Below are 25,076 nucleotides of genomic sequence, written 5' to 3' on the forward strand. Positions count from 1 at the left end.
CGGTCCCGGTGTGCACGTTCCATCCGCCCCGGCCACACCTGCCGCGAATTATCGCCTAGCCGGGGCCCTCCGCACAGCCCCCAACGGACGGACAGACAGACTGACGAGCAGGCAGGCGCCGGCTTAGGACTGGCCAAACCACGCCGCCGCGGAGCCCGGATCTAGAGCCCTCGGTCTTCAGAAGGAAATTTCGGCTGGCCCCGCCCTCCCGCCGCTCTGGGGTTCGCTCCCCGGCCCCGCCCGTCCCCCGTAGGAGGTGGGCCGCTTGGCCTCCGAGGTCGGCCCGCTCCTCTTCTGCCCAACCGGGGCGTGTCGCTTCCGGCCTCTCAGGGTCGCCGGGAGCATTTAAAGAAACGCGTCTCGGTATTAAGATCTCGCTCCGCCCCAGTGCCAAGCAACACCGGCGCCAAATAAGTCCCGCGGGCCGGCTCCGCAGAACAGCAGCTCGCGGCCCGCGGCGCGGCGGCGGGTGGGGCGGGGCTCCATCGTGGGGCGGGGCCAGGGGGCGGGGCCGGCGGGGCGAGGGAGGCCCGAGAGGGAGGGGCGTGACCTGCCGGGCGCGAGCCGAGCCCCCGCCCCGCCCCCTCCTCGCGCGCTCGCTCGCTCGCTCGCTCGCGCAGAGGAAAACGTTGCGCAGGTTCAAAAATGGAACGTCGGCGGCGTGAGGGAGCGCGAGGGGGTGTGCGCGCGTGCGCGTGCGCGTGCGCGCCCGGGCGAGGGTGACGGGGTCCCCGCCGGCCCGAGCATCGCGCGCCTCAGCCGCGGCCCCGCAGCTCCGCCCCCGGCCCGGCCCGGCCCGGCCCCGGGCCCGCTCGCCCGCCGCCCCGCATGGAGCTGTCAGCCATCGGCGAGCAGGTGTTCGCGGTGGAGAGCATCCGGAAGAAGCGCGTGCGGAAGGTGAGGCTGCCTGGGGGCGGCTCCCAGGACCCCTGTGGGGTCCCCTGTTGTCCCCAGCACCGTCCCCTCCACGCTGGCGGCGAGGGGGAAAAGTGGGGCGGGGGGCCCAGGCAGCTCCGCGCTGCTGGGCTCGTCTCCCCAGTCCGTGCCTCAGTTTCCCCCGCCGCCTTGTAGGACGGAGTAGAATAAAAGTTGTCGCCCCAGCATCCTGGGGGCAGCTGAGCCCGCCAGAGCTGGAGATTAGGATCAGACTGTAGGGATCCTGAACGCCATCCTTCCTCAAGCTCCCCTCATTCTAAATAAGGGGAGATTGAGGCCCAAGTTGAGGAAAAGGCTTGCCTGGTGTGTTAGCGTCGGAGCTGGGTCTCGAACTCAAGACTCTCGATTCGGTACCGAGACCTTTGAAGTTCGAGGCGGAGCTTCAGCCTCCCGCCTCCGAAGACTAACTCTGGACTTCGACCTTTTCGGATCCCTTCTACCCCCACCTCGGTCTTTTTCCCGGTCTTCCGGCGCACACCTCTCTGTCTTCCCCACCCCAACTCTCAGCCCCGCCCGGCCAGGCTCAGTGAAGCCGCCTACGGCGCTGGGGCATCCTCTAAGCTCCTCCCCCTTCCCTTCGCCTCCCAAACAGACGCCCTGCAATTTAAGGAGGCATCTATTCCACTGGGTTCGGGTACCCGCGCCTCAGGGCTTGGCTTTGGCGGTCCGTACGTCCTGTGCACCTGTTTGCAGAGTGGTCGCCTCGCGCTGGAGGTTGGGGATGGAAGCCCTTGGGGAAAGTTCATCCTCTGGCAGTCACCACCATCCTGTCCCCTCGTCTCCTCTCTGCAGCCCCTTGGGAGGCTTCAGTGGTAGGGCTGGGAGGGGTCTTAGAGATCGCCTTCTCCCTCCCGTTTGACAGAGGCAGAGACTCAGACCCAGGCGGAGGAAATGACCTGGTCAAGGTCACACAGCAAGCTAGTGATGGGGGTAGAGCGGGAGCTCGAGTTGGCTCATTGCTAGCTCATCTTCTTTGGAGAGAGAAAACTCAGTCCTGGCATCTTGGGCCAAGGGTGAAGTTTGAGGTGGGGATTTTCTTTCCCCCAGCTCTGATGGGGTTGAACTCTTGGGGCTGCCCTTCCTCCTCCTTCTCCCTTCTTCCAAGGTTTCCTCGATTTTAATTTATTCCACAAAGCCCAGTGTTTTCCATGCACTGCAGCCTAAGCAGATACAGCGGTTACCTTCCTTCTTCGTGGAGGGTGAGGAACATCGTTCCTTCAGCCTTCATTCAAAACATATTTTTCGAGGGCCTGTTATGTACCAGGCAGCATTCTCAGCCCCAGGGAAGACTACATCCCTTCCTTCACGGAGCTGGCATTCTGGCAGAGGAGACACATAACGAACGAGGAAATAAATGCAGATGTCCTCAAGTGGGGCCCTGTGCTATGCAGAAAGAGAGGTGGAAGGTGGGAGAGATGGCCTTAGCAAGGTTGGTCAGGGCAGGCCTCTTGGAGGAGGTGACACGTCTTGGTCTTAAGACGTGGTGGGGATGGGTTTGGACTGGAAAGCCAGGCCCGGTCAGTGAGGAAGGGAGGGGTCAGGCTCTATTTTGTAACTACTAGAGATGTGACCACCACTTCTGAAGGGGGAGACTTTGTTAGTCTTCTCTGGGGTCCCACCAGGGTCTTTTGAGCCGGGGGTCACCTCTGGGCCGGAGGCATCCCCTCCCAGAGAGGGGGCTGGCTGGTGGGACTAGCACCACGGGAAACACACCAGTGAGGAATTTTTCTAGGACCTGGAGAGTCTTCTGTTCTAAAAAGTTAAGACTTACGGTCTTAGCACTGGGACTCTGGACACTGGATCTTTGGCGATAACCTGCCCCATTTGGTCTTAGTTTCCCCGTGTGTGACACGAGCTCTGAGCTTCTGCCGCAGGAGCCCCAGAAATGTTTGGGGCCAGATGTGCGCCTGTGCTTTCGCAGGAAGCGAAAGCGATCCAGGGGTGATCACGCAGCAGCCAAAGTTTGGGTGTCTCTGGGTTGGTGGGGGGTCTTGTGGGAGGGGGCGTGTCCCCGGGCTGTGTATGTGGTGGGGGAACATCAGTGCACAGTAGGGGTTGGGCCTTACTGTCCCAGGAGTGGTTTTTGGGGCAGCCGTGTATCTCACTGTTTCTGCTCTTCTTTCTTCCCAGGGTAAAGTCGAATATCTGGTGAAATGGAAAGGATGGCCTCCAAAGTAAGGCTCCTGTGTGTGTGTGTGTGTGTGTGTGTGTGTGTGTGTGTGTGTGTCTGTCTGTGTGTCTGTGTGTCTGCCTACCTGTTCACCCTTCTCTATGCCTCTTGCCTCTCCAGCTGCTTTAGTAATTGGCCATTGGACCTTGACTAAATCATCTTCTTCTCTGGGTCTCAGTGTCCCCTCTGCCAGCTGAGGGGCTAGAAGGACATGAGGGCCAAGGTGGGCCCCAGCTCCTCTTCTCTCCTGCTCTTCTCTGGGTTGAGCTTCATCTCCTGATTGCAGCCTCCCCTCCCCTCCTTGTGGCCTTTCCTGGCACCTGGGAGGTGAAGGCCCAGCGTCTTGGCTTCAGAGATGGCTGCTCGCCAGGTGGAGGCAGAACAAATACAGGCCGAGTGCGGGTTTGTGGGGCTGGATTAGACACGTCTAGCCAGTGCAGCATGAGTCCTCAGTGCCATAGAGCTAGGGGCAGAGCCTGAGCCCCCTATGCCTTTGGACAGCATTCTCCAGTCTACCAAGCAGGTTTCCATACAGCCTTGTGAAGCAGGTATGGTGGTGATCTCTAAAGATGAGAAAGCTTGCTCAGAGAAGGTAAGCGCCTTGCCTTAGGTCCCACAGCAAGTGGAGGCAGAGGTGGGACTTGAACTGGGCCTCCCTGCTTGCGGAAGTCTCCTCTGTGCCTCTTCCATCTTGGAGTTGGGGGACAGGGTGCTGGATCCAGGACTTCTCTCAGTGGCTCCACCTCTCCTGCTAAGGTCCAATCAGGAACCTTCCTAGTAACCAATCACCACCCAACAGGGCGGTGGGAGTGGGAGGGACTGAGCAAGTCGTGGGGCCTCTTCATTGGTCTGTGGGTGCCCTGCCTCCTTGCCCTCCTGGAAACCCCCTTGGCCCAGAGCCTCTGCTCTCTGTGCAGGGGGCTTTCTGCTGTGTTTATGTTGAGGGCTGAGCTGGTATTGGATTCTAGGAGCATCATGGGAGCCTGGTGGGGAAACAGAGCAGAGGGGAATACAGCCTATGTCACCTGAGCTTCCCTTTCTACAAAACAGGCTCATTAGGCCAGGCCCTGCTCCCCTCTCCCAGGCTCCTTCACCTTGCGGGTGAAAGTCCTGGGCCCGTGTGTTCAGGGCACCCTGCAGGCGTCCTGAGGATTGGGGTCGGTGGCTGGCCCACCAGATAATGCGCCGGTTGGCTCCCGCTGCCCCTGCTGCCCCCTCCCCAACACCCCAGAACTGGAGGGGGATCCCCTGCTCCTCACGGCAGATGAGAGGTGGACTCATCGGGGTGAAGAAGCACTTAAGAGTTGAGGGGGAGCTAGAAAAGGAAGATGCCTAGGATCGGCCGCAGGAGCGCTGACTCCCTGGATGCACGCTCCCCACTCAGCTTGTGCGCCAGAAGGCACTGCACTGGGGTGTGGTCACCAGCCTGTTGGCCTTCACAGCACCGTTGGCTATTTTTCCTCCTCTGTAGACTCCCATCTTTTGAAAGATTTCCTTCTCTAAACAGAGGTACCTCTCAATGAAAAGTTCCTTCTTCCACTTTTTATTTTATTTTATTATTTTTTAATTTTTTTTCCTTCTTCCACCTTTTAAATCCCAAACGGATATGTCTGCTTACCAGAGCTTCAGCCAGGAGAGAAGGGCCTAGCACTCCAAAGGCAGTCCCTCGTGCTTCTGCTGGCCTGAGCCCCTCACCCTGATGCCACTTGTTTCTTAACATGCTGAGACCACCAGGGGGGCCCTAATGCCTGCCTTTGGTGACTCCCCAAAGGTTCTGGGAGTCCTGTTTGACCAGATGACCTGGGGCACCCCTGACTCTCCTGCACATTGGTCCTGGGTTCCTGGCCTGGTTCACAGCCGTCCAGGTCCCCAACATGGTGGGGCCTGTGGTCCCTCATCTCCAGGTTGGAATGATGAGGCCTGTGTCACAACATTGTTGTGAGGATTAGATGATGGAGATAAAGTACTGGTGCTTTCTCAGGTGACCAGGCACTTAGGAAATGTTTGTCGTTAACACAAAGTCAGACAGCTCAGCTTCTAGGTTTCCCTGCAGCCAGGAAAGGGATCTGGGAAATCCCATCCGCCATAAAAACTCAACATAGCCTTAGAAATGATTTGGGTCTGCCCTCAGATGGGGAAACTGAGGCCCAAAGGGGGGATCATTACAAGAGTATAACTTCCAACCCCATGCTACCTGCTGTATCACCCCACTTGACTTGGGGGAAGACAGGTTCAGTCAGGGGGAGAGCAGGAGAACCCAGGCCCTTTTATAATCCACTGGGGCTTAGTCTCCTCTTCTCAGGGGGCCTTGCTTGGAGAAGAGGCTGAGAGAGAGGCTGGGGAGTGGGTAGTTGGGCAGGCCTGGGAGCCTTGGCTGGGGGAGAGTCTGATTCTCCTGCTCAGCAGCACCTTCCTCGCCGTGGCCAAGGAGGCTTATGTTAGTAACAGAAACCATGACTTAAACAAACACTCTGTGCCAGGCCCCTTTTAGGCCATTACATGCTTTGCCCATTTTCTCTCCCCAACTGCAGACAAATGACTGCCCTTCATCCCCAGCAGATGGGGCAGAGGAGCTATCTTGTTTGTTCTGGAAGGTACTGCAAATTGCCCAGGGAGGGGCCAGGGGAACAGGGTGATGGATGTTAAGTCACCAGGTATAGGCTCTCTGCCCCACGGAGACTGTCAGATACCCCACTTATTTCAGCCTGCCCAGGACTGCTGTTCCCCTTTTGGGAATGCATTCCTCCCTTCCTTCCTTCCTTTACCACTTGTGAATACTACCCCATCTTTTAGGGAGGACTGCCTCCATGGAGCTTTGGTAATGATGTTGTCAGTGGGTACAGCAATAATCAGGCTGCTGGTCAGTAAGCACCTTGTCTGAGTCAGGTATTGGCCCATTTTTAAGTGCCTCATGGCAACCGATTTTACAGATGGGGAAACAAATCCACAGCAGAGGAGGCCATGCCCAGGGTCATCTACAGCTGGGATCATTTGAACTATGGTTTGCCTGACCCCAGAATTTGGGGACCTAGCCCCTGTGATACACAGTCAGCTCTGCCAAAGGTGACTGAGGATCTTTTGTCCTTTGGTCTGTTGACTATTCAGTAAGAAGTGCCTAGGCTTTGGAGTGCCTAGGGCAGACCAGGCTGCCTTTGAACCCTCGTTCTGTAGATTTACAAGCTGTGTGACCCAGGGCAAAGCCCTCAACTTCTGCACCTCCATTTCTCCACCTGTAAAATGGAGCCCTAGCCTCACAGGACCCTGGCAAGGCTGCCTGAGACCAGAAAAGTTTCACAGCAATGCCAGGGGCAGAGGAAGGGCGTCATCTCCTTCCAGCGCAGGGTTTGGGCAGCCGCAGCAGAGTCCAGGATTGGGGCCTGGGAGGTTTTTGCACTTGCTTGGAACTGATTTCTTAACGAGCATTTGCTTTTATTATGTGTCACGCTGAACTAAGTGCTTCACGTGGCTTCGCACAACTAATTCTCACATTAGTCCCACTTCACGGATGAGTAACTGGAGGCCCCAGCGGCGGACTTACCGGCGCACCCGAGTCCGCCTCGCTGCTTCGTATTTTGGAGGGCTTTAAATGGGAGGGTGGGGGTACTAGGGCGGGCCTGGCTCTGGGGGGCCCCGCCCCCTGCACGGCGGGAGCCTGCGCAGCGGAGCCCAGGCGGGGCGGCCGCGAGCCTGTTTACCCGGACTCGGGCGGGGGGGGGGGGGGGGGGAAGGGGGGGAGGGGGTGGGGCGGTCGGTCACGTGGCCGTGTTTACCTCGGAGCCGGCGCGCGCCGTCCCCGCCCCCGCCCCTCATTGGCTGGCCTGGTAATCCGGGGCGCGCCCCTCGTGCGTGCGCGCTCACGGCGGACCCGCTGCAGGGGGCGGGGCGGGGCCAAGTGGGGCTCTCCGCCCCGCCCCGCGGAGCGCTCCGTTCCCGCCCAGCCCGCGCCCGCCCCCCTGCACGCCCCGCCCCATTCCGCCCTGCGACCCGCAGACTCAGCTCCGTGGTATCTAGGCTGTGAGCCCCGCCGGCTGGGTGCTCTTCTGCCCGCGCCCAGTTCTTCGCAAAGCGGGTTCGCCCTCGACGTGGTCTCTCTCTCTCTCCACATTGCGGAGCGGGGCTAATGGCCTCCACTTCATGGGACAGGGATGTCGGGGAGAGTGAGACGTAGCGCAGTCCCCCTCCTTTTTCTCTCGCGCAGCACGAAGCAGGACCTGGCCTCCTGCTGCCTGGTCTGACCCTCTCCCATTGTTTCAGACCCTCTCCCATTGTTTCAGACCCCCAGCAGCCCCAGCCCAGTAACAATGTCCCCTGAATCCACTGACCCTTTCTGTGCACGTACTGTGTACGAGGCCCCCGTCAGACACAGGGCATGGTCAGTCGGGCACTGCCCGTCTCCCGAAGACATTACAGTCTGGCGGGGAGCCAGATGCAGTGACATGTGAGAGACCCAAAGGTAGAGGGTGGCCAAGATTCAACAGTTCCAACCACAGACTGGTCACGTGCTGTCTCAGTGACCTTGGCAAGATGCTTACCCTCTGTGCCTCCGTTTCTTCGTCTTTAAGTGGGGTAACCTACCTCATAGGGGGTTTGTGAGGAATTGAGGAGTCCCTGGCAGTCGTGCTGTTACCATGATGGTGGTGATTCTTAAGATGAGGAAACTGAGATCCAGAGGAGGTTGGGGACTTGCCAGGAACCACACAGCACCTCCATCAACAAAGAAATGGGCAGGGCAGTGGAGAAGTGGGCAGGACAGAGAGGACTAGAACACTGTAGGGATATTTTAACAGAGCAGAGAGGGCGAGGCAGAGGACAGAGGACACAGGAGGAAAGCAAAATTCCTCTTTTCTTGTTTCTAGTTACAGTTGGGGAAAGTCAGCCTTTGTTTTGGGAGAGGAAGGTTGGGAGTCTTTGCCAGTCTCTGGTTGCTTACACTTGGGGCATTACTCCAACTACTAAAAAAAAAAAAAAAAAAGTTTCACTTTTAGCATTTCTTCAGGGTGAGCAAAACTCTACAGTGGTTTCTGTCACCTTTCCTAGAGCACCAAGGGACTGGGGCTGGGCTGGGCACCCTGGGGAGGGCTTACAGCCTGCCAACCAAGATACCAGCTGGGTTCATCAATAATTTTGGAAGTACCAAGTGCCCAGGCTGTGGCGAGCAGCAGGGAGGAGGCTGGGAGTGGGACAGCTTGGAGAGGATGTCAGGGGAAGCTACAAGGGCCTGGCTCCTAAAGGATGAGGAGGTGGTCACCGAGGGACTGGCCGTCAGGAGGAGAGCACAGCACGTACAAGGAAGGTGTCATTGTGCCCGATCAGGCTGGGCATGTGGCACTTGGGTAAGGGCTATAAGGTCCTCAGGGCACAGACCTTTGTCACTGAGTCCACAGAGCCTGACACGGGGCCCAGCGCACAGTAGGTGCACAGAAGCGTCCGTGGAAGGAAGGAGGAAAGGATTCTGTCCTTGGGTAGCTTGTTGTTCGAATCCGGATTGGACTGCTGGTGGGTATCAGTGTCCCAGGACAGTTGAAGGTGAAGGTTTTAGCTCGGCTGATTAGGAGGCAGCCCGAGGAGGGGCTGGCCCCAGCCTCTTTCTGCCTCCTAACACCTCCGTGACACTTCTCACCTCCCTTCTTACCCAGCGCAGCTGGGGGCCACCTGGGTCAGAATCATAGTCTGTGGCTCTGGTGTTGTTTGTATGCATACGTGCACACACATGAACACACATCTGTATTTATATGTTTGTATGTGTATAGTATGTCTGAGTATGTGTATGCATACACACATTTAGATTTGTGTTTTAAAACTTTTAGTTTTTTATGCACTGGCATCTGTTTATGGTGAACTGTACTAGTTTTTCCATTCATGAAGTGATATAAAGTTGTTTTTTTTATCTATGTTTTTAAGTAATCTCTACACCCAACATGGGACTCAAAGTCACGACCCCGAGACCAAGAGTGGCATGTTCCTCTGACCGAGCCAGCCAGGCACCCCTAAAGTTTGATTTTATTTATTTTATTTTTTTATTTTTTATTTTTATTATTTTTTTTTTATTTATTTTTGGGACAGAGAGAGACAGAGCATGAACGGGGGAGGGGCAGAGAGAGAGGGAGACACAGAATCGGAAACAGGCTCCAGGCTCCGAGCTATCAGCCCAGAGCCCGACGCAGGGCTCGAACTCACAGACTGCGAGATCGTGACCTGGCTGAAGTCGGACGCTTAACCGACTGCACCACCCAGGCGCCCCTAAAGTTTGATTTTAAAATAAAATTATTAAACTAAAAAAAATGACCTGCTTTAGGGCCACCTGGGTGGCTCAGTCAGTTAATCGTCCGACTCTTGATGTCGGCTCAGGTCATGATCTCGTGGTTCGTGAGTTCGAGCCCCGCTTGGGGCTCTGGGCTGACAGTGCAGAGCTTGCTTGGGATTCTTTTTCCTTCTCTCTTTCTCTGCTCCTCCCCGTCTCACACTCTGTCTCAAAAAGAATAAATAAATACACTTAAAAAAAAGTGATCTATTTGAAAGGCAGATATTAAGTAAATGATAGTGCATGTGGAACAAAGGTGGCTTGAGCTGTGGAACTGCTGAGCTCTGACTTCCAGATCTGTCCCAACAGGGGATGGTCTCTGGTGTGGGGGTGGTGGAAATACCAAGGGGCCTGCTGTGGCATCTACCAGTCAGTCACTAGACATCTACCAAATTCCTGCTGCGTGCCGGGCCCGACAAGGGAACTTCAGACCTGGCCGTGAAGGTGCAGATGTGTACCGAGGAGGGAGGGAGTAGCTCGGCCCAGGCAGAGAGGGCCATGCTGGGGCCAGGGCTTGAGGATGGCTGGGGACAGCAAAAGGGATAGGCATGGAGCCCTTAGGTGAATGCATTAAGCAGCACGGGAGTTCTTTATGGTTGGGGAAATGGAGGCACAGAAATGTTGAGGAAATCCTTCAAGGTTGTGTGGCGAGCAAGGGCAGGGCTGGGATTTGAACCCAGCTGGTCTGGCTCTAGAGCCTCCGCTCTTGACCACATGCTCATGCCTCTCATGGGAAGGGAATCCTGGGAGAAGGACCCTGTGCTCCTGAGGTGAACACGAGGTCTAACTGGGAGTTAGACACACTTGTTTAGAGGCTGATGTGATCGGTGCTCAGAACGAGGGCAGTCCTAGTGTCGTGGGAGCCTCCTGACCCAGCCTGGGCAGCCAGGAACAGCTCTCGGGAGTTGGTGACAATTACGCTGGACCTGGGAAGGGCCAAAAGCCTGCCCCGCCCCTGCCCCCAGTGGGCCCAGGTGGAACTGCCGTAGCTTCTGTGAATGCCAGTGGGGAGCAGGGCCGCGTCTGACCTCTCATCTCTCTCCCCAGGTACAGCACATGGGAGCCAGAAGAGCACATCCTGGACCCCCGCCTGGTCATGGCCTATGAGGAGAAGTAAGGGGGGCCTCAGCCTGCCGCTGGCTTGGCTCCGGATGAGGGTCATGGGCATGGGGGTCGGGGACTTGGTGGGGACAGCCTGGTCTAGTCTGCAGCTGGGGGTCCTGGGTCCCATTCCTGTCGCTGAGTGACGCTGGCCACGTCTCTAACCTCCCCAGTCCTCGGTCTCTCTGCTGTAAAATGGGCCGTCTGTAATAACACCGGCCCCGGTTTCCCTAAAGTTGGGGTTTCAGTTGCTGCGAAGAGTGTAAAAATGCTTTTCACAGATGCCCTGTGTGAGGGGCACAGTATCAGTAATGCCCCGTCATGGCCTTGGGGACAGATCAGAGAGAGATTCTCCCACCAAGCGAAGGGAGGTCCGGTGAAGCTGGAGAAAGGCCGGGGACCATGGCTTTGGAGCAAGGACATCTGAGTTCTGGTCCATCCCACTTGGCCGCCTCCCAGCTCAGTGGCCCTGGGCAAAGCTCCCTTACCTCAGTCTCCCTTACCTGCCAGTGCTCTGCTCCGATTCCGAAGGTTGTTTCGCGATCGGCAGCTCCACCGGTGGGCAGTGAGGGCGCATCTCAGGGGGGAGCCTTTGACAGAATGTTGTTTCTCCTGATGTGGGAGCCTTTTGAGTCTCGCCATCCCCGTCTGCCGCATGAGCTCCAGCTTGACCGACCTCCCTGCCAGCAGGCAGCCCAAACCCTCCTGCCTCTTCCCTGGAGACCCTGCAGGGCGGGATCTTTTCATAAAATTGTTTTCATTTGGCCCTTCGCGGTAGCCTCCTGAGACAGGGATGAGGGTCTCATTGGATGGATGGGGAAACTGAGGCTCTGAGGAGCTAAGGAGCTTGTCCGGGTGTCTCGCAGCTGGGAAGCAGCCAGCCTAGGACTTAACCCAGAGCTTCTGACTCCAAGTCAGATGCCCTTCCTCTGGCCCTCCTTGCCCTCTTCCCATGGCTTCTCCCCCAGGAAGTTTCCTGTTGCCGATTCCAAGGACCTTCCATGGTTCTTTCCTTTAAAAATCAGGGTGTCCCTGTCCCTCAGCTTCTTTCTTGCCCCTGGGTGCTTGGAAAAATCCTGTGGAATGTCCCGGACTGTAGCGAGGAGAGTGCCGGGCAGGTGCCAAAGTCCTGGGTTAGCACCCTAGCTCTGCTACTCGCCAGCTGTGTGGCGATGGGCAAGGCCTTTTCCTCTTGGAGCGTCATCTTCCCCATCTGTGAAGTGAGGATAAGAGTGCTGATCTCATGGGGCTCTCATGGGGACCAAGGTTTCTGAAAGCACTTTGTAGGCCAGTAAGTGTGGGCACACGTGTGTGAATTATCTTCCCGATGGTAACTAAGGGTCGTTCGTTCATTTGCGCAACAGGTATTGAGGTTCCGCTGTGTGCCAGACACTATTCCAGGTGTCTGGGGACACAGCAAGGAACCAAACCAACAGACAACCCTATTTTCATGGGCTCCAGTGCAGAGACCAGCAATAAAAAAACATTAAAAAAAAAACCCGTATACAGTATCAGATGGTCATAACTGCTGCAAAGACAGGGTTGGGGGCAGAGAGAGGGGATAGGTAGGGGTGCAGGGGTCAGTGGGTGGTTAGGTGGGGGGTGTGACCAGAGACCTGGATTAAGCGAGGGATTGAGCCCAGTGAGTATTAGAGGACATCCCAGGTAAAGAGAACAATCAGTACGAAGACCCCGGGGTGAGAGCCGGTGTTTAAGGAACAGCACGGAGGCCAGCGTGGCTGTGAGTGTGGCTGGCTGGGGTGATGTGAGCCGGGTAAGGTGTGGGAGATGAGGCAGGAATGGGGCAGCTGAGGGAATGGGGGGCGCAGCTCAGGGAGTGCCGTGTAGGTCCTGGTGCAAGATCCGGATGTTATTTTGAAGGAGTCAGAAAAGTCAATAGTTAAGGAACAAACGAAGAGCTTGTACAGACCCACTGTGTGACTTTCAGCCGACTTCTTCTCTCTCAGTGTTGGTGAAAAGGAGGTGAAAGAGGGATGATGTCCATTTAACACCTGCTCTGCAGGGTTTTAAAGAGACTCAGAGGGAGTCTGGCAAGGGGGCTCTTTTGGGGAGTCCCGCCCGCAGGGAGAGGCCGAGAGGGTACGACTCCTAAGTCGCCACAGCCCTACAGCACTGGCCATTGATGGGTAGGACCCAAGGCTGGCAGAAACCAGGCCCTGGGTGGTCAGGACTGGATAGAATGGACCTCTCCCCCTTCACACATGCACGTGCACACACTCACACACACGCACGCATGCACGCTGTAGATTGGAAACCCGGATCATGTGGCCTGGGCTCCAGGCCTGCCCTGGGGGCCCTGATTGGACCCTGGGCCTGACCCTCACTAGGCCTGGAGCCCGGAGCTCAGTGGCAGAAGTTGTCAGAATTTTGGCATGGGGCAAGTCATTTAGCGTCTTTGTGCCTCAGTTTCCACAACTATAAAATGAGGATAGTAATGGTGGCTCCCTCACAGGGGGGCCTTAGGTAGAGCAGTGCCTTGTGCAGAGCGTCCGGTATGTGATGATCATACGCCACACTTACCTAAACGTCACAAACACGCTCCCATCATTATTCTTTTCCCCTAAGGCCCTTCCCTTTCCCCCTGTCTACTTCCTCCTCCTCTTCCTCTCTTCTTTTTTTCCCTTCCTACTCCACCTCACTTTATCATTTTAGCTTTTTCTCCCCCCTATTTCGATAAATCCCAGGGACCCCTCTTGCTCCTCCCAGGAGCCCTGGTGGCCGGCTGAGAAGCGACCGCTCGCTCCAGACAAGGACACTGAGGTCCAGAGGGGAAGCGACCGGCCAGGGTCTCCCGTGGATCAGGGGAGAGCTGGGCCTGGAACAGGGTGTCCTGGTGCCCAGCACCAGCTTCCGAGGGAAGATTCTCACCCTTAAAGGCTGGCAGGTCCCTCCTGGCAGCCGAGCGGCTGCTATCACAGCGCCTTGGCTGCTGCTTTCAGAGGCTGGCTCCGGGGCCCCGGGTCAGACCTGCTGCGGCCAAGCGCACAGGCAGGGAGGGAGGGCCCCACGCGAGGTGCGTCTCCCCAGCACCCCTGGAGACGGCAGACAGCTGCCGCCCCGAGGAGGGCTGGCGGTGGACCAGCTGCCTGGGACTCTCCGGTTTTGCCGAGCTCAGATGGAGAGACCGCCCCGAGTCACACAGCCCGCAGCGGGAAGGGGGCACGCTCCCGGCCCCCGCATTCTCTCTCCTGCCCACATGGCCTCTGCAGTGGGGGCTAGCTATAGAGAGTGGGATGGAATGAAACGAAAAGGTGGAATGAAAATGGCTTTGAAGCTGTTGCTGGAGTCTCTGTTGCGATGTCTCGCATGTGTCCCGTGTGACTTTGTACACATCCTTGGGTTGTGTGTGTGTTTGTGCAGGTGGGTTGTGGGGAGGGCACCCAGCAGAGAACCTGGCATCCACCGGGGACTCCGAAAAGGCGGGCTTTCCTCCCTTTCCCCAACCAGATGATACAGTGAGGGCCTGTCCTCTCCACCAGGTTCATGCAGATCCCAAATGGGGGGAAATCTGGGCAGGGCTTCGCTCACAGAAGGACCGTGCCCATGCTCATCAGCCCCCCTGGGACGTCTGAGGCAAATTTGATTGGCGGGTTTCTATGCAACTCTCCTGGAGGGTGGAAACTGTTTTGTTTTGGAGGCTGTTCCCAGTGGCGTGCAGAGCGGGGCTCTGGCGTGACCCTGGAGCCCGGTAAAGACACGCCTGCTTTTGGAGATGTCGCCCGCGTCCCTCCTCAGCATTAGGACCGGTGGCTGTGCCCTCCCCTTTTGTCAGAGGGGAAGACCGAGACCCTGGGACATGAACGTGGGACCCCACTGTTACGGTCTAACGAGGGCAATGGGGAGGAGTCCCTACTCCGGGGTGGGGGGGTGGCCTGTGGTGGGTGCCCCCTTTCCCCATAGACAGCGGAGGCCTGGGCGGAGCGGATGCTTTCCTTTCCCTTAAATGTCACCAGTGTTTGCTTTTCTTCTGCCATCTGCTTTGCACCCCAGGGAGGAGAGAGACCGAGCGTCGGGGTATAGGAAGAGAGGTCCGAAACCCAAGCGGCTTCTGCTGCAGGTAACGCCACCAGCCTTGGTGCCCACCCACAGGCCCCCCCTTGCTCCTCCTACCAGCCTTCCCCACCCCATGCATTTGCACCAGCCAGTGGAGCCGAACTACTTAACCTCTTTGCTCTGCCCAGGGCACGGGGTGGCGGGGGGGGGGGGGCGGTGGAACTTAGTGGGTCCGTCTCCACAGGGGGACGTGGGGAAGGAAAATAGCCTGGGCGGGAGGTGCTGTGGGTATGGGGGAAGATGGGTCTATGGCTGGTGGGAGCCTAGACTTTTGAAAGCTTAGAATCTTGTAAATTAGCCTTCATCACGCTCAAAGTCACCAGAACACAAGATTGTAACATTGGAGAACCTCAGACACATACACGTTAGAACTGAGGAAACGTGGGAGCCTGGGATTTTAGAATCCAAGAAAAGGACACTCAGAATTCTGAGACCGTAGTCTTGAAATGCCCTAGAAATGTGTTGTTTTTGAGCGAGAAGAAACCTATGGGGCCCCCTTTTCCAATCCTCTGCCACAGGCAGGGGGGTTGTGTCTAGACTCTGGGACACCCCAAGTTACCCAGGTCTTGGGGCCGCTTTGCTGACATCACTGGTCTGCTTGGAACGCGGGTGAAGTTTGAAGTGACGTGGCTGTGTGATTTGAGGCAGGTCTCTCTGCCTCTCTGAGCTCGAGCGTTCTCTGTAAAATTGGGGTGATCAGCGTACCTGCTCTCCTTAAGTGAATAAGGTTCACCCGGGTATTTGAAGCCAAAAATAAGGCTTCTTGGCCCCCACGCAGGGTGAGGAGACGTGTCCAGTCTCCTGCCCACCCTTGATTAGAGATCACCTGGGACTTTTGCCAGATAAGGTGGGATTCCCTTCATGCGATGGGTATTTTCACAGGGTTTGGTGTGAATTGTCCCAGGAAGGAAAGTAGCAAACTAGCCCCGAACTTAGCAACTTAGAGCAATAAACACTTAGTACCTCACCCAGTCCCGGTGGGTCAGGAATTCAGGGGTCCTGTAGCTGGTTCCTTAGTGATTTCTAGTTCAGGTTACGGTCACGATGTCAGCCAGGGCGCACTCATCTGGAGGTTTGACCGGGGCTGGACCGTTGGCCGGCTGCTCGCGTGCCAGCAGGTCAGCACGGGATGTTGTCAAGAGGCCTTGTACTTTCCAAGGGCTCCCGGGTGGCCTTGCAGCGTGGCCACTAGCTTCCCCCAGAGTGGATGATGTGAGAGAGAGAGAGCACGAGGAAGGTGGGAGCACAGGGTCTTTACTGACTTAGCCTTGGAGGTCCCAACCCACAGTGCCCAGGGTTCCAGGGGACTGCCCATGGCTGTGAATTCCCTGAGGCGGGCATCGTTGGGGCGGTCTCAGAGGCTGGCCACTCTTTTCTTCATCGTCTCACTGACGAAGAAACCGAGGCTCAGGGAGGCCGGTAGTTTACCCAGAGCTGGATTCAAACCCAGGTCTGGCCCTGGGTGCTCCTGGACGGCTGTGGGCAGCCGCAGGTTCTCGCTCTGTGGGCGGCAGGAGGGAGGAGCTTACTGAGCTCGTGATGGCCTGTGAGCCGGGCCGAAGGAGCAGGTTTTGGTAAAGCTGCCATCGGATAAGCCCTCCCGGCATGGCAGTGTTGTCCCGATCTCCGCCTGGTCGGCCCTCCTCCTGTCCCATAACCACCCATGTCCCATGCCGTGTGACGGGCATTAGTGGGCAGCACTGGCCAATGGAGCCTGCGCATGTGGGCTTTGCTCCCAACTGGGAGATGTTTGACGGGCAGGCCCCATCTGAGGGCCTCGCTCTCCGTGGAGACTCTTGGCCCCTGGTGACAGGTGGCAGCAGAAGGTACCGTCCCAGCGTGATCCACGCCTTCCCGACGCCTTAGCACCAGGGATCTCTCGTGGATTTGTCTAACTTTCTGCCAAAGTCAATTAGTCAAATCCCCGGAGTACAAAAATCCAGCCCTTGCGTGGCGGGAGAACGTGCCCTCCGGCCCCATTTTCACGAGAGTGAGACGGGGCATCGGCAGGGGGCTGGGCCCGCGCAGCTCAGGGGGAGGAGCGCCTGGAGCGCCTGTAGGCTGCTGGCAGAGCACTGTCCCTGTGGCCGCGTGACCGTGCGCCCAGTGCCACGTGCGCCCCTGGTTACTTGCCCCGGGAGCCTTAGGGCCTCCATCTCACACCATCTCCTCGACGGCCTGGCTGTTTCGGCTTTGGGGGTCCTTTAGTAAGCAGAAGTGCCTTTCCTTCACTTGTCTGCCTCACGAACCGAGATTTGGTTTTTCTTGGTCGATGTTCAGTCTGTACCTCTTGTACGCTCCTCTGCTGTGCACCAGAGTAATAGTCCCTGCAGCCCCATCCCGGCGCCACCTACAACCCCCCGGGGAGATGAGGCTGCCCTGTGGGGCCAGGATGAGTGGCTGTACCCGGCCAGGGCTGGACCTGGGCTGCTCGGGGCTGGCTTTCTGGGCCGGGGTGGGGGTCGGGGTGATGGCCGGCTCCGGGCCACGGAACGCAGGGAAGGGCACTCCAGGCGGGGGGGGGGGGAGGGGGGGGGGGAACGGCATGAGCAAAGGCGCGGCAGTGGCGGGGAGGGCAGGGCTGACCCGCCGTGCCCTGGCTTGCCCCCGCAGCGGCTGTACAGCATGGACCTGCGGAGCTCCCACAAGGCCAAGGGCAAGGAGAAGCTGTGCTTCTCCCTGACGCGCCCACTCGGCAGCGGGAGCCCTGAGGGGGTGGTCAAGGCAGGGGCGCCCGAGCTGGTGGACAAGGGCCCCTTGGTGCCCACCCTGCCCTTCCCGCTCCGCAAGCCGCGCAAGGCCCACAAGTACCTGCGGCTCTCACGCAAGAAGTTCCCGCCCCGCGGGCCCGACCTGGAGAGTCACAGCCATCCACGGGAGCTCTTCCTGCAGGAGCCAGCAGCCCCGGACGTCCTGCAGGCGGCCGGCGAGTGGGAGCCTGCTGAGCAGCCCCCCGAGGAGGAGGGTAAGGTGACCAGGCCCCGAGGCCCAGTCCCAGAGCCCCTCAGAGCTGGAAAGTCCCCACGAGTCATCAGGTTCAGCTGCCGTAAGGCCCAGAGAGGGCCCGGCGGGTTCCTGAGGCTGCACAGCCCGCAGGGGCCCCCGGCTCAGCCTGGTCCCCCTCCTCCCGTGGTCCCACTGTGGGTGAACTGGTCCAGGCAGGGAAGATAAATGTAGTGGCGTCCTCCCGTGTGTCCAGCCTTGAGCTAGGCCCCGGCCTGGCCGCGGACGTGGAGGGGGACCCGGTGCTGGGCTGGCGGGGGTCTGCATGCCGCCTCCCGCTCCCACCTTTCCTACGCTGTCGTCAACGCTGTCCCCCATCTCTCTGCCTTTCTCTCCCGTGGCTGCCGCAGATGCAGACCTGGCCGAGGGGCCCCCTCCTTGGACTCCCGTGCTCCCCCCGAGCGAAGTGACAGTGACCGATATCACCGCCAATTCCGTCACCGTCACCTTCCGCGAGGCCCAGGCGGCTGAAGGTTTCTTCCGGGACCGCGGCGGGAAGTTCTGAGTCACCGTTTTTACTCTTCGTAAACTGTTTGCTTTTGGGCTTGGGGTGGGGACTTCCAGAGATGGGGAGGGGTTGGGGGCGGGGTAATTATTTTATTTAAAAATATATGGAACAGGAGAAGGGGGGGAAGATCCTGACACTTTCCCGCCACCTCGCCCCTTTCTCTGCGTGTGATGTTTACAGAAAGGCTCGGTGGTCTGTCTGGGGGGCTGGGGAGGCCCGGCATCGCTCTGTCGGTCAGGGTGCCGTCTCTGGGCCCCCCACCCCCGGATGCCTCCACCACCAGTGTTCTCTAGAGACGCAGCAGCTGGTCCCAGGAACCAAAGGAGAACGGGAAGGCCCAGACCCTCTCCCTTGAGCCACCCCCTCCCGCCTTTTTGGTTGGTTTCCCTTTTCCGTTTTGGGGGCGGGGGTGGGGGTGGGTCGCTGTGTGTCACTTTCCACCCCGGCTTTGCGGTGGGATACGGAGGCTGGCTTTGGCCAAAAAGGACTGGGTCAAAATGAGGGGGCAGGAGGAAGGCTTTGAGGTTGCTGGGGTGCGTTCCAGACCCTTCAGAGAGGTCTTCCCCTGGGGGTGGCTGCCCGCCGAGCCCCTTCTCCGGGGAGCTCCCCCACCCGCATCGCCTGACCCGTGAGGTGGGCGCACCCGGCCCCATGCCCTCGCGACCACGCGCGCTGCCTGCAGGCGTGGGCCGTGGGCCTTGCAAATCTCCTGTTCGGAAACCCTGGCCCGGGGAATGCGGGGCGATTCGCAGCACCTGAGAACTTGTCGGGGGCACCCCACCCTTAACCACCCTTGTACAGCACATCATGTGACGGGCTCTGTCCCAACTCTGTTTGCTCACAGCTGTCAGCAGAGGGCAGGATGGCCTCCGATGCTCCCAGCACGCAGTGGGGTTTTGTGGCTTCACCTGGCCGGCCACAGGTGTGCACGTGTCTGTGCAGGTGCGCCGTGGGTCAGCACTGGCTCTGAGGCACTTGGGCCCTGTCCTTCTTCCCCCGAGGGGCTCTTGTTTTCTCTGACTCAGGTGACTTTTCAACCCTACCCACTCCTCTCTTTTTCTGCCCTCCCAGAGAGGGAGGGAGCGTCCCGTCACCTTCTCAGGGCAGCCTCACCTCCCGAAACTCTCCCTCCTCCCATTCTGTGTCCCCTTCCCATTCGTCCGAAATGCCACAGCCGGGAGCGACCTAGCTTTCCTGTGGGGGGACCTCTGCCGTGTCTCTCTGCCGTCTGGCTGCGGGGGACGGTGGGTCAGGCTGTGTGTAAGCCCCGGGCCCACCCGGCAAGGGGCTGTGGCTGCCAGGAGGAGGGGCCCTCGGTTCCTGGTTTGCGCAAATGTGCCCCGCAGGCAAGTGGCTTCCCAGGCAATGAGGAGCGTCCTCTCCCCCTCTCCCCTGCCCCAGCCCCGTAAGGGAGAAAAAGCCAGATGACAGGGGCGGGGGGGTGGGGGGTGCCAGGGGAGCAAAAGTAAAAGGCTGGCTCCCTCTCCCTTTCCCCCATCATCAGAGTGGGGGCGCTTGGGGGGGGCCTGCCCGCCCTCTCCCAGGGCTCTCTCCCCACTCTGCTTTGTCCTGAGGAAGTCAGCAGAACCCTGCTGAGGCAAGGATAGGGCGGTTCTTCCCCCAGACCCCTTCTCCCCAGGTTCCCAAACCAAAGACAGCCTGTACCCCATTTTTGTTTGGGGTGCCCTGCTGGCAAGATTCCTAAATCCCTGAGTCTCTCTCTCCCCTCCCTCCTTAATCCTTCGTTGTCCAGGGTCAATTCAGTGCTTCCATTGGGGGGTGGTCCCCTCTGGTGGTTCCTCCCAGCCTGGGAAGTTGACTCTAGAGGAGTATGTGGGGGTGGACCAGGGAAGGAGGGGCACCTGGACACCTCCACCCTGCCCAGCTGGGAGACCCTGGGTCGGGGAAGGGCAGTTTGGAATTGGGGGGGTGTCTCCCAGGACAGGGGCTCCCAACAGATGTGAGGGTGGTGGGGAGGGTGGCCGGGGGTGGGGGTCTGTCTGATTGAATGCCGTCGCCCGTGGCTTTGGGACCGGGCTGGCGGCTTGCAATAGAAGGAACCCCCCTCCTCCAGGGGACATGGGACCTCTTCCTGCCTCATGGGCACTTTGAAAGAGCTGTTTGTGCAATTAGCAGGCCTGGAGATTTGGGGGGCTCTTTGTGGAGTGAGACGGCTGATGTTCTGTCTGCTGCAGCAAAACGCTTCTTGCCCCTTCCTCAGCATCCCGCGTCTCAGAGAGGGCAGAACCCTGGGAGCCGGGGCTCCCCGCGGCTCCCTGGGATGGAGACCTCTATGAGGGGCTGGGTGCGGCCTTGCAGGCCTCTTCCCAGCCCTGAGCGTCCCAGTGGGGCCTGGGACACTGAGCTCCCACCCCACCCCTCCCCAGAAGGCCAGTACTTGCAGGGGTGGGGGTTCTTAGAAAGAGTTGGACCCCCTGTCTTCCCCCCCTCCAGCCCCCACCCATTTTGAATGTAGAGAGCCCGGTCGGTACTTTCCTCTTGCTGTGGGATGGGGCGAGGAGAGGATTCCTCCACCCCCGCACGGCCACTTGTGATGCCCAGCCGAGCCCTGTCATCCCTCCGGGGTGATGATCCCCTTGCTGACTCCCCTCCTGCGGGGGCCGCTATGCCCGTGTAAGGTGGCTTAGCTTTGCTTTGTAAGTGGCCAGCCCGGCCTCCACGTCTCAGCACAGGAACGCTGCCTTTGCGCGGAATGAGCGTCGAGCTTTGTTCAGACAACGTGAATGTATTTGGGAGGGTTGGGGGTGTGAGTTGATTCCAAGCACATGCCTTTTCCGAGTGAGTGTGTGCTGGGAGGGCTAGAGCGGACGCAGAGCGCGGTTTATTTTTGTACTGATATTGGTAAGAGACTGTATAGCATCTATTTATTTAGATGATTTATCTGGTAAATGAGGCAAAAAAAATTATTAAAAATACATTAAAGATGATTTTGAAAAAAAAAAAAAAAAAAAAGCTCTTGCATTCGAGCCTTCGTTTTTGGCGGAGTCACAGCTGGGCCGAGGAAGGAGCTCCAGCCCCCAGGGATTTAGGTCCCAGGTCTGCCATTTACTGACCGTGATCTTGGACATTTTCTGAGCCCTCCAGATGTACAGCAGGATTACTTTGGGTGGGGGTGGGAAAGGGGTTGGGGACTGGAGGCTGGAGCATAGATGGGCAGGCGCCCACCATTAGGGTCCCTGCAGGGTGTCATCAGAGGCCGGGATCCCTTCACCTTTTCTCTGCTTCCTGCCAAGAGTGTTCTCTTCTAGAACCCGGGGGTGGTCCATATCCCGAGTCTCTGCGGTTGCAGGTTCCGGAACCCTGGACTCTCATGGGCTAATGCTCACCTACCGTTCAGCTAAGCTCGGCACACCTGTCTGGGCCCAGAAAGTGGCGGTCGGAGCAAACATGAGTGGGGGCTGGGAGAGTCCGCTACCCTCCTCTGCATTTAGGCTCATGCTGGGCTCAGGGTAGAGACCGCGAACAGGAGCGTGCAGGACTGGTAACAGAGAACAGGTAAGAGTCAACTTGTGTCCCAACCCTCCCAGTGGCCGCCCAGGTGGGGAGTGGTGGTGCCCACAGCCACGGATGTGTCAGGGAGAGGGGGAGAACGGATCGGCTGGCGATAGACTTAGGTGGTAGAATTACCAAGACTTGGGAAACGATTTGGTGTGAGGGCGAGGGAGGCATCACGATGATGCCCCGGTTTCTGGTTTGGACAACCGGGTAGATGGTGGTTCTTCATGTGGGTGGAGGCTAGAGGAGGAGAAGCAGGTTTGGAGGTGCCTTGGCCACCCCAGAAGCAGAGCCCAAGATAGGGGCTTTATTTGGGAAGTGATCCAAGGAGTAGGGGTGAGGGGGGTAGAATGGGTCAGGGAAGGAGGAGAAGCCGCAATGAGGTGGGCTCTTGAGGTCGCCATTATGGCAACTACCGTGTCATTCTACCTGAGGTCACCCCAGAAGGACACACGTGTCGCCCAGAGTCGCCCATTCCCGAAGGATGAGGGCCGGGAGCATTATTCCCTGAGCCCTGGTCAAGGGTTGCCCCAGGGTTTGCGAACCCAGCCCCCAACTTCCAAGATTTGCACATGTCGGCGGCCACCGTCCATTACCCCATCTGTCTTATTGGAAGAGCCTGGGGCAGAAAGTGGAGACGCGCTGCCAGTCTAATTGCACACGGAACCGTCCCCTTCCACAGCTGACCCAGAGCCGAGGCCAAGTGTGCCCGGGGGGCCACTAAAGGCGTCTGACACGGCCCACGCCTCACACCGCTCCTCTGTGCGTTCGCCACACAAATTCACTCTCGTGGAGTCTTCCAGACGGTGGCCAGTTACACTCTCTAAACAAAGACTTAGCAGCGAGAGTCCTCGGTGCCTTGGCCAACCCCAAGCCTGTGTCTGACCCTCACCATCTCCCTCACTCAGCCCGAGTTCGCATTGGTCCAGGCTGTCTGCCCGGTGGGGTGACCCAGCCTCTTGTCCACAAAGAGTCTGAGTCCTTGTCGACTCGTCTTTGTCAGATCAGCTGAGTTTGCCGCGAGTGCCCGTTTAAAATCGCCACCGGGCACTGAGAGATGCCTCAGTGACCTCTCTACCCGCAGCATGTGGCGGTGACCCTGGCATCTCGGGTAAGCAAGGTCAGTTCGCCACATCAGTTAAGTAACCACGCTTTTCGCCAAAGCGACCGGTTGGTACTTGTAGCTTCCGAGGAATTCCTTACCCTGTGCCGGAAACCAGGTCGACCTCTGATTGACCAGGGTCTACACTGCCGCGGTGAGGAGGACCAGTGTAGCGTCTGCCCCCTCGGCTCTCCCTGGACACAGCACTGTTGGTGTCTACACTAGGTCCTGGCGGGCAATGGCCCAGCTCTGCAGGGCGATGGTGGCAGTGGTGGGATGGATGGGTGGTGTGGGCAGAGAAGGCAAACCCTCATCGCGCGTTGGTGTCCGATCTGCTAAGCGTGAACTGCCGACTTCTCCAGCAGGGAAGGAAGCCAGTGTAATCGAAGGGTCATCGACCCTTGCCACGAAGGGTCCGGCCGATCTCCTTGAAGGATGATGCCATATCGAGGGCGAACCCTCAGCACCTGCCTCTGACAGGTTGGCCATTCATCAGCGATGGGAACTAGCCTCGGGACAACTTTGTGAAAGGAAGCCCGGGCGGCCAGGCCACGCGCACCCTCCGTGTCACACCCACTATGGTCATTCCACTGGCGGGCTTACTGTGCAGGCACCGGCTGTCAAGGGCAGAGGCTGGCTGTCGTCCCCTGTCAGATGGATAGATGGCTCGCCCTGTCCTCCTTGTGAGATCTTCTCTGCGGCGAGTGCTCTCCGACGGGCACAAATCCAGCGGCGCACGAGAGAAGAACGAGGCACGAACAAGTCAGGGGCAAGAGAAAGGGAGCAGGGGTCGACAGTTGGAAGGACAGTCGCCCCGCACGGCTCCTCATTCCCATATTTATCGGGAAAGTGCGAACCATCAACAAAAAGACTTCAAGATTCACTACAGCGTTCAAAGAGCCTTCTCCGGAGAAGGACAGAACTCGCTTAAGCGCGTGGCGGGAGTCATCTAGGGTCGAGCGAGCACAATCAAAGACCCCGATCGGATCCGTGGCAGGTGGTTGTGGTCTCTGAGGAAGCAGAGAAGTACAGACCAAAGAGGCAGGCGGCAGGTCCACCTTGAGCGGGTCTCCCAGCTGCTCGGCTTCGCGACGTACGTCGGCCGCCTCTCCAGAGAGACCTTCCAATATACATTTTCTCAAGGCTCTATTATTTCTGGCATAGCTCTGCGTGGTGTTTTTCTCCAGCCATCGCGTTGTGGTGACAGGCCGTCACAATGTGCCCCCTTCAGGGGAGAGCAGGGTCAGACGTCAGAAATCCATCCCCAAATTTCCACCAACCCGAGCCTTCCGGCCCCTCCCTGGCAACTATGCCCAGGCGGGTTTTAGCACCTGTTGCGGTCACCTGTAGAGGCAAATGAGCCCCACCCACCCCTCCCTCCCAAATTTGGTTCAGATGTTGAGATTCATGCCACACACACACACACACACACACACACACACCAGAAGGGCGTGGAAATACGGATTACATGCCTAATTGAGATCTCTGGGGAGAGTGGGGGCGGGGTGTCTCTCAGGCGGGCCCAGAATGACCTGAGAGGAGAGTGGCCCGGGTTTTCTCGCTGTTGGGAGGGCGGGCCGGGGCCAAGCTCCCCGGTACCGGCCGGGTTTGAATCTTCTGGCACCAAAGAAGACGCACCAGGCTTTCTCATCAGTTTGCCCAGATGTAGGTTTAAAAGCTGGCAGCAGTTAAACACCAAGATGGGGATTCAGGTCCCTCCCGACAGCATCTCCATCCCACAGTAGGCCGTCAGGGCCAGGCTTCGCGGGGCCACCTTGGCCGTGCCCCGCCGCTGTCACCAGGTGTCCTCGTCAGCTGGGGGAGATCCTGCGGCATGGGGACGCTCTCAACGCCGACATCTTCTCCTGTACGGTTTATTCGCGCCACTAGGTCTCAAACCCTCCAGTCCAGCCCCGCGTTGCGAGCTGCGCGTTCCTGCTCCGCTGTGTCCGCGGCTGCCCCGGCTCCTGGGAGCGAGTTGACAATTTCCTCCTGGGGAGGGAGCGTGTTTCCCTGCTTGGGCCACGCCGGGATAAGGAAAGGAGGCGGAGGGGAAGCTTGAGAAGGAAGAGTGTAATCTGGAGGGGTGTCTGCCTCAGGTGAGGCCTTCACGCGGTCACCAAGCAAGGGGTCTGCCCTTCCCCAGTCAGGGTGACGGGCTTCCGATGCCAGCCCGAGGGGTCAGGAGACTCTGGCGGTCAAGTTTCTCAGACACCTTATCCCAAATGTTTCCGTCCTGGGACTTAGGGTTCTGTTCCTTCCCTGTCAGGGTCCCCAATGAGAGGCCTGCCAAGGCAATGTGCCCAGCCTTGTCTGCACCTCCTGTAGCTAAATATCGGGCCTGATGGTCAGCAAGACGTACCCC

General features: G+C 58.5%; 1 protein-coding gene across 2 annotated transcripts; it reads left to right on the forward strand.

Annotated features, from left to right (window-relative positions):
• Nucleotides 1-597: 597 nt before the first annotated feature.
• Nucleotides 598-23,874, forward strand: CBX7 (chromobox 7). Of its 2 annotated transcripts, none has more exons than XM_058741256.1 (6): nt 598-897; nt 3,067-3,110; nt 10,455-10,520; nt 14,520-14,586; nt 17,196-17,547; nt 17,936-23,874. In XM_058741256.1, exons 1-6 carry the CDS (start codon nt 829-831, stop codon nt 18,088-18,090), a joined length of 753 nt encoding a protein of 250 aa, XP_058597239.1. In that variant the 5' UTR covers nt 598-828; the 3' UTR covers nt 18,091-23,874. The 2 variants fall into 2 exon arrangements, with proteins under 2 accessions (XP_058597239.1, XP_058597240.1); XM_058741257.1 differs by having other exon boundaries at nt 599-897; nt 17,475-17,547.
• The last annotated feature ends 1,202 nt before the right edge of the window (nt 23,875-25,076 follow it).

Source organism: Neofelis nebulosa, chromosome 8, assembly GCF_028018385.1.
Source record: "Neofelis nebulosa isolate mNeoNeb1 chromosome 8, mNeoNeb1.pri, whole genome shotgun sequence".
Classification (NCBI taxonomy): Eukaryota; Metazoa; Chordata; class Mammalia; order Carnivora; family Felidae; genus Neofelis; species Neofelis nebulosa.